Source organism: Arachis stenosperma, chromosome 10 (assembly GCF_014773155.1).
Source record: "Arachis stenosperma cultivar V10309 chromosome 10, arast.V10309.gnm1.PFL2, whole genome shotgun sequence".
Taxonomy (NCBI): Eukaryota; Viridiplantae; Streptophyta; class Magnoliopsida; order Fabales; family Fabaceae; genus Arachis; species Arachis stenosperma.
The window spans coordinates 107,821,105-107,836,001 of record NC_080386.1 but is presented as its reverse complement, the minus strand read 5'-3'; the positions used below and the strand labels follow the sequence as shown (position 1 = coordinate 107,836,001).

Below are 14,897 nucleotides of genomic sequence, written 5' to 3'. Positions count from 1 at the left end.
TTTGGTCATCAAATTGTGCCTATTAGTGACATTAGAAGGTTGATTAGAACCCTGGTTAATATTAGGGAGCTAAATTTTATTTGCTGATATTTTATAATGATTTTATTGATGTCGTGTCATTTGAGATGATATTATTGACAAATAAGTAACAGCGTCTAAAATAATTATCATATTTTTTGGAGTTGCAGAAAGAATTGCAATTTGCGGAAAAGCATCCTCCGGGGTCTCCATGGATTTACTACGACAACCACGATCCAAATATGGACGGGGATGACATGCCACGTGTGAGTACTTAACTATTTGAAAACCGTTAGTCTATGAAAAATTTTTCATTTTTAATACGCAAAAAAATATTTGGCCGATTTTGTGTGTACACTTTGAGTATATAGACATAGTCAAACTTTTTAAAACATAAGAAAGATTAAACAAATGACATGTAAAGACGGTTAGTAATCATAGTTGGTAATAAAAAAAGATTGAACTTATAAATTATTTATATTATTTTATAATTGTATTTTTTTTTACTTTTTGTTGATCAAAATAAATGAGTACTAAACTTTTTTTTTGTTGCTATTTTTTTTAGTGTTTGGACCTTTTATTTCGGCGAACTAAAGAGATGAAATTTTTTAATAAAGAATTGGCCATTGCTGCCTACATATTTGGAAACAATATGGATCCAGAGTAAGTAAAATTAACTTATTTTTTAATTAATATTTAATTTGTCATATAATTTTTTTATAATCTACTATACCACTATAGTATAATATTCTAATTTTATGAATTTAGGGAAGTGCTTGTTCCAAACGATCATTGTAGTGGCACACGCAAGACTCTTCTGACTATAATGCCCGGCAAGCCAATAATTGGTGATGTAAGAATTAGTTTTGTAATATTTATTTATTTATTATCCTTGTAAAAATATTAAATTTGGATTGGTGCAAAATAACTCTGATTTTTTATACTCCATAGGTCCTTACCTTAGTTTGTTCGATGCTCACCAAAGGATATTTTGGGCCAAAAGGATACAAATATGCTAACCAATGGTTTCTGCCACCGACATTTTCTGTAAGTCCCTTGGCATATCGAAATTTAGTCTTCAAATTTAATATATCTTTCCAGGTAGACTAGAAATTAACATAATAAGATTCCTAACTTAGTTTAATATTCATGGCAGCAAATTGTGTTAAGCCCGAAATAGAACTGTGTTTGCACAATGAAATACATCAAGGATAACTTCATGGGAGACCTTGCCACTTTTTCCGGATGTTGTTGTAGATTTTTGTGCCAATTCACCTCATACCATTGATTTCTCATAGTGTTGATTTAAAAAAATTTTGGTGAAACCCTCCTTTAGAAACATTCAATTTTCAAAGTATAAAGTCAGAGAACCAGCTGTCCCGCAACAATCTGCCGAATCGTACGTTTAAATTTACCATTTATCAAAGTAAAAATTCAATTTTCTGGCGGTTTGTTATTTTGTTATTTTTCTTTTGTTAAAATGTGCATTGAATTGTGGCAAAGGAATAACTGTGGTATTTGGGTCGCTCAATGGATGCAACTCACTTGCTATTGGAGCCTCGGTAATAAGACATGGGTAAGAAAAATAACATTATTAATGAAGTTATGTTTGTTCCATTTTGTAATATCATTGTTATTGTCTGTTAGGTTATTTCTGATTACACAAGGATGCGTCTAGCTGTGGATTTGGTGAATGACAAAAATAACTCAAAGCGGGATATCATAGAGAAGCTTGCTGTCACTGACTGGAATAAAAAGATACAGCAGTCTGTCATGCAAACTTAAGATGTTAAAAACTTTTTTATTAGAAATTATGGATTGAATTAGGCTATTTTATTTTTCTTTAAAATACAAGCTAACTTTATATCTTGCATTTATTTCTTTGACTTTTTAAATATATGGATTTTTTATTATTTATAATGATTTATATCTTGCACTTAGGATTTTTTTTAGGAGGCCACTCAGATAAAAACGCCTAAAACGTCTTTTTTTAAAGATGTTTTCATGTTATATTTTAATTGGTTTTTATATAATTTATTTGGTGTTTCTCATCACATATTATTAAATTTCTCAAAAGATTTTCTTTCCAAAAAATAAAAAATATTTAATTTAGACTAAAACAAAAGATAATAAATTAACTACTAGATTTTTTTAAAAAGATTATTTACATAAAAAAATATATCACATTCATCAAAATATACATATATATATTTACTAATTTAAATTTTATTTTTATTTTTAATATAAACATTAGAAATAAACACATTTTTTTATAACAAGATGTAATGTAACAAAATATATATAATATTAATTAGTTTTTAAAAAATTCTGAAAAGATATTTTTTTCTAATAAAGTGTTATTAAAAAATTAACATTATAAAAACTAATTTCAACCAATATGATATAATAAGTTATTAAATATATTTAATACAAAACACATTGAATATAAAATTTTATTGAGTTTAAATTTTAAATAATTTTTAATTGAATTTCGAATATTTTTATTTTAAAGAGTTAGAATATTTTAACATCATTTTTTTATCTTTTTAATTGAGTCTTTGATTTTTTAAATTATTAACCTTATTTATAATTAAGAGTAATATTTTAACACCACCAATTAGTCACACATATAAAAATACAAGAACAATTCTATTGTCATAATTATAATCTAACTTTATAAGCAATACAATACAATGAAACTATATATAAGTAATATAACTAAATTTTATCTACATCTATAGTCACATTTCATAAATAATATAATTAAATTATATTTATGTTTATAATTAAAATATGAATAAAAATACAAAAAATTATCAAGATGGTTAATTTTTTTCGTTCATAATTTTTTTATTATTTTTGTTGTGAAAGGTCTAATTATTTTAATAATTAATTATTTTTTAAAAAAGATAATTGAATAACACAAAAAAGTCTTATTAAGAGTAATTTATTTATATATGATTAAAAAATAATTGAATAATTATATACGGTAAAAAATTAATATTATTAAAAAATAAAAATAAAATTTATTTTAAAATTAAAAATAAAGTTTATTTAAAAATAAAATTAAAAATCATGTTTTTTTCTTTTTTCCAAAATTTATCTACGAGTAATTTTATAAATATTTTATGATGAATAAAAATATTAAGCTCATACTAAAATTTATTTTAATAAAATTTATTTTTATTTTACTAAATGTTAAATAAACTATTGAAAAGAATTTTATTTCCTCCATTAGAGAAGAATGATAAACTTCCATACTTTTATTATGTTATGGCAATAATTTGGCCTGTTATTTTTTAATGTATATAATAATAATAATAATAATAATAATAATAATAATAATAATAATAATAATAATAATAATAATAATAAATAAGTATATCAGAGTAAAAAAAGAAGTACGTCACCAAATAATTTATCATCCAATTATATATGAATCAAATTGATAATATCAGGGCTAACACTACAAAAATTGATAACAAGGTTAGGGACTTACAAAACCTTTCTTAAGATCATAGAAAAAAACGTTTATATTTGCATGATATATAAAACAATTATCATATTATTATTATTATTACATATATATATATATATATATATATATATATATATATATATGAGCAAAAAAAGTCCAAGTGTTTTAAAGTAAAATTTTCTTTTAATATTTGATTAAATGTTCTTGTATTTAGTACTTTTTTTTGACACTTCTTCTTAGTTAAAAATATAATCATTATAATTTTTTAGTTATTATTGCTAGGAGTGTTTACAGATGGGATATGGCTGAAATTTCGATCCAATCCGCACTAAATTCATTAGATCAAATTTGATATTCGCACTTTTTATGTTTAGATCAGATATCAATATATCAATAAAATAAAAAATATTAAAAATTTTATTTTATAAAAAAAGTCAATAATTTTTTTGTTTACTTTTTTAAATGTATTTACTTCTATCTGATTAGAGTGTGGATCCGATTTGATCCAATCCGATCATCTTACAGATCAAATCATATTCTCAAATTACATATCAGATACGGATAAATACTATGGATTTATATAGATATGATCTAATCTATGAACACCCCTAACTACTACTATAGGTTCATTATTGCAAAAGAATGCTTCTTTTATTATAAACCATTATTAGATCTTAATTACCATTAAAACAACTTAATTGTCAATAAAGAGATAATACTTATTGGTCTCTGAAATTATGTTCGTATTTCAATCCATAGTTGTAAAAATCGAACTGGATCGGCTGGTTCGAACTAGATCCTAGTCCGGTTCGGTTTACTTCTTGAACCGTTTAAGGAATAAAACCGGTATGAACCGGTCTAACCGAACTAGTCTGGTTGAAAAAAATTTTTAAATGTCTCCACAAAGTCTCGAACCAAGAATCTTGGAGCAAAAACAACTTCTACTTGCCACTTAGCCATTACACTTCTAATTATTATATTTGACAAATACTAATTATATAGTATACATAAATATCTAATTTAATTTAATTTTTGTTATTTTAAATTAATTATATTTTAATTATATACCATTATTAATATAAATATAAATTTCACTAAAAATTTATTAATTTACTTGATCTATTTTATTGCTAGTATTTTGATTAAGGTTATTTGTTTTGATGTTAGTGTTAAAATCTACTGATATTATAGTTAGATGATAGGTTTTGTGAATTAATTATTTTTTTATTGTGTCAAAATAAGATACTATTATAATATTAAAATTTTATGGTTTTTTTATATTAGTTAATTTTAGAAGTTGAGACTTGATTCTTCATAAAATGTTAGTGAATATATGTATTTCAAATTTTAATTTTAAGTTTTTAACTATTTTATATTTTATATTTACGTGAGACCGGTTTTATCGGTTCAACTAGTGATTTATCGGTTGAACCAATAAACCAGTGAACCAGTAGCTTGACCGGTTCGATCACTGGTTCGGTTCTAACAACTATATTTCAATTTAATTTCAAAAATTTCGATTTACTCAATTTAGTTTCTCAACTTAATAGTTATGACTCACATTGGTTCCTAATCTTATTTTTGTCAGTGTCTTACAAAATCGTTAACGACATGCTGAGATGGACTAACGACTGCTATATTATACATTCTAGCGACTATTTGATGTGACAATTGAAATTTTTTTTACCTTATTTTTTTTCGACTAAATACTTAAAACCCTAATATGAGTCATGGATACCTAAGTTAAAAAATTAAACTAAGTAAATTGAAACTTTAAAAATCATATTAAAACTCGAATATAACTTCAAAACAGAACTTTAACTTATGTAGTGATTAATTTAAATGAGAATCAAATAAATCAAAATTCAACATAATTTTTATCAATGTTTTCAAATTCAAAATTTCTATACCAAAATTAACTAGAATTTTTATTTAAATTAAAAATTTAATGAAATAGTGACTTTAATTATCTTAACCAATGTCCTAATTAATTACTTTTATGTCTTAAAAAAACTATATATGAAAAGAAAATAATTAATTTGTCTACTTTAATAAATAGTTATTTTACTAAAATGAAAAAACTATTTTTTAGAATTTTTTAAGAACTAATTAATATTATATATATTTTGTTACACTACATTTAGTTATAAAAATTTTATTTATTTCTAATGCTTATATTAAAAATAAAAAAAATTAAACTAGTGAATTTTAATCTATAATATAATAATAATATAATAATTATTTTATATATTGTACGAATATAAATTAATTTTTTTTATTTATAAAAATTTTAAGAGGTTTGAGCTTGTTATATATATATATATATATATATATATATATATATATATATATATATATTTTTTTTTTTTTTGATGAATGTGATATATTTTTTATGTAAATAATCTTTTTAAAAAAATTTAATAGTTAATCTATTATTTTTTTGTTTTAGTCCAAATTAAATATTTTTTTATTATTTTTGGAAAGAAAATCTTTTGAGAAATTTAATAATATGTGATGAAGAACATCGAATAAATTATACAAAAACTAATTAAAACATAATATAAAAATATCTTTAAAAAAAAGATGTTTTAAGCGTTTTTATCTGAGTGGCTTTCATGCTAAAAAGATGAATCAATACGATAGAATTTTTCTTTCTTTTAACCATAAAAATACCTTTTTCTTCTGTTGTATTTTTCATAACGGCATTTTTTTTTCATTTTTAAAGGGAAGTGACGTCATTATATAGAAAACTTGTTATGGAATAACGTTCACTTTTATAGGTATTCAGATGAGCAACAATAAAATTAAATTCAATATCGCCACTCTATTAAAATTAATCGATCAGATAAGTTGAATTAACTTTCTTAATTTATAAGCTGACAGAAAGACAGTCACTTGGTAAAAAAAAAGGTATATTTATGAAGAAGCTAGAATTTTATATTCTATATGTAATTGAATTTGTTAATATAAAAATTAGGGTAAATCACAATAATAAATTAAGGAGAACAAAATTTTATATAAATCCACCAAATCAAAATTTGCTTTGTGAATTTATCAATGCACATTTATATGTAGTTCGAACCAACTTGATTCGAACTCCATTTCTACACAAACACATACACACACTAATTCGAACCAAATAAGTTCGAATTATACACAACACACATGCACACACTAATTCGAACTAGCTTGGTTCGAATTACACACATAGTAATTTCTATGCTGTTAAAAAATTAATAATTTATTAAAAAAATTTATTAAAAAATTTAATAATTTAAAAATTAAAAAAATATATATTTTATTTCATACATTAAAAAAAGATAACCAAATATTTAATTACGAGACTTCTTTAAAATATTTGTGATCTATCAATTCGAATTCCATACAATACTCTTTTATCCATTTTTAATAGCTCATGAATATTTTTTAATAAATTTATTTAAATTATACTACAAAAAATATTTTATTCTATGCAAAACAATTTTAAAAATGGCTTAAAAATGTTAGGACTACTATACAAATTTATAATGTTCTAATAACTTAGGTAAATACATCCATGTACTCAAATTTTAAATAAAATACTCTACATAGTCAATAATAATTTAGAAATGAAAAAATATTTTATTCCATACAAAACAATTAAAAATATATTTTATTCTAATACAAAATTTTTTTTAAAAAATGGCTAAAAAAATGTTATGAGTATTATAAAAGTTTGTAATATTCTAGTGATTTAGGTAAATACATGATAAAAATATTTTTTCTTTAAGATCTAAATTATTATTGACTATATAGAGTATTTCTTTAATGTCCTAAGTCATTAGGATATTACAAATTTTTACGAATTTGTAATATATGGTGATTCGAATCACCATATAATTTAGGAGTACTATAAAAATTTGTAATATATGGTTGACTTAGATCATTATAGAAATACTGTCAATAATAATTTAGATCTTAAAGAAAAAATATTTTTATCATGTATTTACCTAAATCACTAGAATATTACAAACTTTTATAGTACTTATAAGATTTTTTAAGCCATTTTTTAAAATTTTTTTGTAATAGAATAAAATATATTTTTTAATTGTTTTGTATGGAATAAAATATTTTCTTTCATTTCTAAATTATTATTGACTATGTAGAGTATTTTATTTAAAATTTGAGTACATGGATGTATTTACCTAAGTTATTAGAACATTACAAATTTGTATAGTAGTCCTAACATTTTTAAGCCATTTTTTAAAATTATTTTGCATAGGATAAAATATTTTTTGTAGTATAATTTAAATAAATTTATTAAAAAATATTCATGAACTATTAAAAATGGACAAAAGAGTATTGTATGTAATTCGAATTGATAGATCACAAATATTTTGAAGAAGTCTCGTAATTAAATATTTTATTAGCTTTTTTAATGTATGAAATAAAATATATATTTTTTAATTTTTAAATTATTAATTTTTTTAATAAAATTTTTTTAATAAATTATTAATTTTTTAACAGCATAGAAATTACTATGTGTGTAATTCGAACCAAGCTGGTTCGAATTAGTGTGTGTTGTGTATAATTCGAACCTATTTGGTTCGAATTAGTGTATGCATGTGTTTGTGTATAATTCGAACCTATTTGGTTCGAATTATGTAGAAATGAAATTCGACTCAAGTTGGTTCGAACTACATATAAATGTGCATTGGTGGATTCACGAAGCAGATTTTGGTTTGGCGGATTTGTGTAAAATTTTGATCCTCTTGATTTATTATTGTGATTTACCCTAAAAGTTAATTTAAATAATATTATTAATTACTAAGTAAATGTTCTTTGATTAATTGTATTGTCGGTTAATAGCAGTTAACTTAATTTTAATTCTTTGATAGAGAGAAAATAATTAAAAAAATTAGGTCTCAAATTTTGAGAGTACCTCTAATAAAATATTTGTGGAGTATATAAAATTTAATTGAATTAAGACTAAACATTAGAGTAACAAATCTTATTTTTAGTTTTAAATTACTATTTATAATATATGGTTTCATAAATATTTGTGAGACCCAAAATAAAATTAAAATAAAAGCTAACATTAGAATTGCTTTAACTATCAAACAGACACTCCTGTTCTATATGTGACTGGTAGTTTATTGGGATAAGTATTATTTTGGTCCCTAATGTTAAAGGTTAGAATCGAAATCATCTCTGATGTAATTTTTTATTTAAAATCGTCCTAAACATTTTATTTCGTATTAAAATCGTTATTTTTAATAAAATTTTTAATTTTATTATTAAATTATTTCTATTTTAATAAAAAAATATAAAATTAAAAAAAAATAAAAGAAAAGAACGTGTTAGGAAGGGGAGAAAGGAAAAAGGGTACGCGAAAGGGGAGAAGGGAAAAGGAAGAGGGGGAAGGGAAAGGGGAAGGGAAAGAGGGGAGGGGAGACGGAAGCGGTGGCAACACGGTGACCATTCACTACTACCGTCGCGTCTTCTACATCTTCGCGGGCTCCCTCTTTCTATCTCTCTCTCTCTTTGGTGGCGACGCGACGACCTCCACCTTGTGGCGGGATGAGGCTGAGCGCGGTTGGGCGCGACGCATTCCTCACCTCGATGGCGACGCGTGTAACGGCGGCGACTCCTCCCCTTGGTCACTGGCTCGCGTCCTCTCTCTCTCCATGGATGCGACACGATGGCGACGGCGATGCGTGGGACGGCGGCAACTCCTCCCCTCTTGGTCACTGGCTCGCCGCCACCCTTTCTTCCCCTTCTCTTTTTTCTGCTTGAGCTTCTGCTTCTACTTCTTTGACTTCTGTGTCTTCTTCTGTGTCTTTTTCTGTCTTTGTTTCTAATTCTAATTTTGATTTATTATTTTCTAATTTTATTGTTGTTGTGTGTTGATTTGGTGTTCTTGAATCTGATTTGGTATATTTGGTGGTGGCAAAGATGCTGATGGTGGTGGTGGAGGGTATTTTTGTCCATAGAAAATTAAAAGAACGATTTTAATACGAAATAAAACGTTTAGGACGATTCTAAATAAAAAATTATATCAGAAATATTTCAATTCTGACCCTCAACATTAGGATTCAAAACAATATCTATCCCTTAAAATTAAAAGTTCACAACTAAAACCAAAAGCAAGAATAAGGGCGGACAAAGAATAAACAAGATTGAATTGGCTATGGGTGGAAGTATGTTGATTACGGGTTTAATGAATTTACTAACATACGGTGTCAAAATAAAAAATTACATCCATCTAGTCATTCCAAAATTAAGTCACCATGCAAAACTTTGTTGTTGGAACGGTTTTCAAACGAAAATTCATTATCGTACATGGACAGTGAGATACATTTTATAGTCATAACATCTTTGATAATGATTGTATTTAAAAAAAATTACATAAAGGTTAATAAGATATCCTTGTAATTATGTTATTCACATAATATAGTGAACTTACCCACAAAATTTATTATATTACTCACATGTAGTATCTTATTTTATAGTTTTAGCACTTCAGTTAATATAATGAATATTTGTGTATTAAAATTTGTGTCTATAGATAAATTTTAATGGCACTAATTTATGTTTTATTTTAATATTACTTTAATTGACATGTATTTTATTATAGATTTTGACGTGCCTCTATAAAAAGTTGAATTACATTAGCATGCTTTATTATTTACCATGGGAGTGATATTTGACAATGTATCAAAAATTTTATTTGCTAAATGGTAAGTGGTAATAATTATAAAGAATAAAAAGATAAGGTTCTTTTTTTATTTAAAGCGTGCAGACTTTGACTATATTTTTTGTAGGAAGAAGTCTCTAATGTCTATTAATGTTAGCACTTCGAATGTGATAACATTATATGAAAAATGGGAGAAATTCAACCGTTTAAATATGATGCTCATTAAGTCTCATATCTCAAGTAGTATCTATAAATAAATTCTTAATTGTAGAAATGACTGGAATTATATGAAGACTATTAATGAACAGATTGAGTTCTATTAAAGCACTTGAAATGCCCTAATGATACAATTATCATCCATGAGATTTACTATCATATGGAGTGTGCATAAGCATATCATGAAGACAGGGGACATCACATCTTTTTTTTCTTTTCTTATGGTATTGTCGCTGTTGTTGTTGGTGGTGGTGAATTGTAAGAGAAAGTTGATTCGAAGTGGCAGGGTGGCATGGTATAAAGGTGGAGATGGAGTGGAGAAACGATAGGTGATATTTGAGTGATGTGGATACTAATGAAAGTGTAGTGGTAGACTGAGATGATGAATAGGAAAAGAAGAATAGTAGATTGGGGTGCGATGATGTTTTGTAAAAAAAATTTGTAATTTTTATAGGGATAAATTTGTTCAAAAAATAATATTTTTTTAAACGATCATTTTTAAAAATTTATTCTAACATTAAGGATGGTTTTTTTTTTAAAAGAAGTTAAAAATGTTTTCAATTTTTACTAACAACTTTGAGTGTTTGAGTATGAAAACAGTAGTATTTAACTATGAAAACAGTACTTAACCCAAATATTAATAATATCTACAAGCTATATTTGATTAGTTAATTATCATTGATTTTTGGTATCGTTTTTGTCAATATTTGCTAATGCTAATCATCTTTTTGGTCATCTAATACTAAATAGTCTAATACTCAACTTTTATATTGCGCAAATCAGCCCAACCCGATCTGAGTTAATATTTTGCTGTTGTTTAGGCCTTTGGACCCACATTGAATAAAAAGAAGTAAAATTACGACTTTAACTTTTGGCAAGTAACTACATCCAATAGATAAATAAACAAGGCTTATGGAGTAAAAGAAAAAACTTGACAAATAAAAGCAGAAAAGAACAAGAAAAATCACGCAGCTTCTGAAATAAGAAATGATAAATTTGTAGTAAGTACTAATCAATCGCATATTGCTTTCATTGAATATGATTAACAGTTAGACCAACGCCATTGTCAGACGTTATATACAATTTTCAAAACTTTCTTGACATCCATGAAGATCTACATATAATAAATCAAATGCGATCAAACAATAAAATCGTTATATTCCCCAGCTGCTAAATTGTGTTGGAAATCTGTTTATGACGATGGATTCAATGCCCTTTCTGTTGGAGACATTAAAAATGCAGCAAGTTCTGGAATGAAACTAGCATCAGCAACAACCACTTGTGGCTGCATCAGATTGCGGTGGCTTGTCCTTAAAAATGTTCTTCTTAATCCCCTTAGAACCCTCGGCTAAGAGGCTAGGTGTATCCAAAATCTGCATGCACACACACACAAGATGAAAAATTATTGTCATCTTTCATGATACCGTCTCCGCCCACTTTTATCTGGCATTGTTTAACTTGAGGTATCTAGATGCAGAAAGTGACAATGACAGATAAACAATGGAGGGAGTATTGATATATTGTTTTTTCAACCTTTGTGCCTTCATTATTTTAAAGACTGCTCTTTATATTTCAACTTTGGTCAAATAAAGGGTAAGCCCTTTAGAATTTAACAATACTGACTTTCAAAATTATATATCGAAAGCTAGTTAGGAAATGGGCATAGCCTTGTCATTCAACATACCTTCAAAACAAGCTCTTCAAAGCATTGTTGTACATTTACTCGAGTTTTAGCACTGCATTCAATAAATAGGCAACCGTATTCCCTTGCAAAGTCAATTCCCTCTTTCTTTGTCACAACTCTATCACTCTCCTGAAAATGAAATATTTTTCACCTGTATGTCAAGTCCTCCAATGGAATAAATGAGAAGTTTTTTAAATAGTACAACATGCATAAGTCAGAAGAATAAACAACAGACATGTATAAGACTAGATACATGACTTGAAGCGTGGACAATTTGATTGTGTCAGGTGCATAATTAGAGTAGTCATCATGTAATTTAGGATTTACATTTACCTAAACTACCAAGTAATTTGAAACGAATAGCTAGCCTCCTTATGTTTCTCCTTTTTCTTAAAGAAACATCTAATTTAAGGTTAAGGTGAGCAATCTTGCCAAAGAAGTTGAAGAGAAAATAGTAAAACTGAAAAAATATCTAACAGTATTTTACTATTTTCATTGGTCTCTAGTCTGTAAACTTTTTATCTAGAAGGGAGTAAGTAAAATTTAAGTGAAGTAGCCAGCACAAATAGCAAGAAATATATGTATAGGGTTGAGTGCTGACATATGTATCTTCATGCGATTGAAGAATCCACCAGAAAGATGAAGAGTACACAATCACAAAGGCCTAAATACCTTATCCACTTTGTTTCCTACAAGCATCTTGATGCAATCTTGGTTTGTTGAATAAAGTTCTATTTCCTTTGCCCACACTTCAGAGAGGTTTGTAAATGTTTCTCGCCGAGTTACATCATAAACTACATCGATTAGAGAGACAAAGTCAAGAAATAACCAATTAATCCAAAACAAAATCTTGAACAGTAAATCTATTAGCAGCCACGAAGGAGCATAAATTTCTCAATTTACAAGATTAATCAACACACTGCAACCTCTCAATTTAGCCTAAGCATGGATCAAAAGCATCCATAAACTAATAGCATGCAATAAAAACTTGGCTTTAACTCAGGAAAGAGAAAGCTTAATCCCTGATACTATAGCATATCACCATTGATTACCCCATTACAAAATGTATAACAGGGAGGGCGTTGAATCAAGGAATGGAGAATTGAAACTCACCCATAATGATCCCTTGTGCCCCTCGGTAGTACGAACTTGTCAATGTTCTGAATCTCTCCTGACCAGCTGCGGAATCAAGATCAAAATGAATGATATTATATTATTGTCGTTCTCAGAGATAAAAAATATCTACATGTGAAACACGAATAAAGAAATACCTGTATCCCAGATAGCAAGCTTGAGCTTTTTACCATCCATCATTACATACTTGACCTTAAAATCAACACCTACGAATAATAATAATTCACTAAACCTTCCGTTGAACAAAGAGGGGCAAAGGGTGTTTTTGAATTCAAAAGGAGAAAAAGGAATTTAGAAAGGAACCAATGGTGGGGGCGAGATCGTCGAAGGTATCGGAGGTGAAACAGAGAAGAAGGCTGCTCTTGCCGACGCCGGAGTCCCCAATCATCAACAGCTTAAACAGGTAATCGAATTCCTGGCTCGAACTTGAATCCATCGCAATTCAACTGACTCCTTCATTCATTCATATCAAAATCAAATTAATTATAAGAATAATCAAACAATTCATTGTCCATTGCAATTTCACTGATCATAAACCGATTTCACAGAAAAAAGAAGAATAAAGTTACACAGAGAGAGAGAGAGAGAGAGAGAGAGATTTGCATACCTTAGGGAAGATCAAATTCAAGAGGAATTTGATAGTAGAAGACGAAATGGAGGGGTAAATTATCAGCAACGAAAATAGAACGAAAGCGTGTCCCAATCCGAATTAACAGGTCGCCCTTCAAACTTTGTTATTGTTCCTTCTTTCCTCAGATTTGTTCCTTGTCTGATTTATTTATTTATTTATTTATTTATATGCTACTCTTTTTTTTTCCCTCATCAACTTATTAGTAATTACTAGTAGGATACCCGTGGCCCCGTGCATTCGCACGGTGTTAAATATGATTTTGTTTTATTAAATGTAATTATACATGTATAACTCTAAACGGTTAGGTATATCAAATAATGGAAATATCTAAATTACAGAGATAACAAGAGTAAATTATTAATTTAATTTTTGTCCATTTTTAAAAATGATAAGACGATTCTTATTTAAAAATACGTTTTATTACGGTTCTTGATCTTATATTTCGTCTGTCAATGTAGTTTTTCTGTTTACGGCAAAAATTTGACAGAAATTGTTGACATATCAGGTTCAAAAATTGACGGAAACCTAATTATCTCTAAATTTAAATTGGTTAGGAGTTTATTTATCTTTATTATTCTTTAAATAATATTTTTAATTATATTTTTATTCATTATATTAACATTTTTTAATAAAAAAATACAAACTAATTAATAAATTATTCAAATTTAAAAATATCATTTATTATGAAACCAAATAAATAATTTTTAAATATAATTTTAAAATATATAAATAATAAACATTAAAATTTATAATACATTAATAATAATAACTCTATGATATACTATTAGTATTATAACTAATGAACACATTATTTGATATATAGTAAACTTTTTTTGACTAGTAACAAATTTAATTTTTTATCTCTTTAAATTAAATTAATAATTCTATTATGTTTTATTTTATTTAGTATTAGTAGCCTACTCATAGTGTATTTTAGTGCAAAAATATCAAATAGAATTATTAATTTAGTTTAAAGAGATAAAAAATTAAATTTGTTATTAATAAAAAAAAGTTTACTATATATTAAATAATGTGTTCAGTAGTTTTCACTTTATTGTGA

General features: G+C 26.2%; 1 protein-coding gene across 2 annotated transcripts; it reads right to left on the bottom strand.

The window, feature by feature from the left end:
- Positions 1-11,369: 11,369 nt before the first annotated feature.
- LOC130954225 (ras-related protein RABC1-like) lies at positions 11,370-14,005 on the bottom strand. Of its 2 annotated transcripts, none has more exons than XM_057880953.1 (7): positions 13,814-14,005; positions 13,510-13,659; positions 13,344-13,412; positions 13,186-13,251; positions 12,745-12,866; positions 12,073-12,201; positions 11,370-11,761 (listed from the first exon to the last, which is right to left on the bottom strand). In XM_057880953.1, exons 2-7 carry the CDS (start codon positions 13,640-13,642, stop codon positions 11,654-11,656), a joined length of 627 nt encoding a protein of 208 aa, XP_057736936.1. In that variant the 5' UTR covers positions 13,643-13,659; positions 13,814-14,005; the 3' UTR covers positions 11,370-11,653. The 2 variants fall into 2 exon arrangements, with proteins under 2 accessions (XP_057736936.1, XP_057736937.1); XM_057880954.1 differs by having other exon boundaries at positions 13,510-13,652; positions 13,814-13,984.
- Between the last annotated feature and the right edge of the window lie 892 nt (positions 14,006-14,897).

Bases quoted from the DNA above. Each gene is read 5' to 3' on its own strand.
- LOC130954225 (XM_057880953.1), bottom strand. From the start codon at position 13,642: ATGGATTCAAGTTCGAGCCAGGAATTCGATTACCTGTTTAAGCTGTTG. The intron at 13,413-13,509 runs GTTCCTTTCTAA...TATTATTCGTAG, and splicing joins CGATCTCGCCCCCACCATTG to GTGTTGATTTTAAGGTCAAG. The intron at 13,252-13,343 runs GTATTTCTTTAT...TTGATTCCGCAG, and splicing joins GCTTGCTATCTGGGATACAG to CTGGTCAGGAGAGATTCAGA.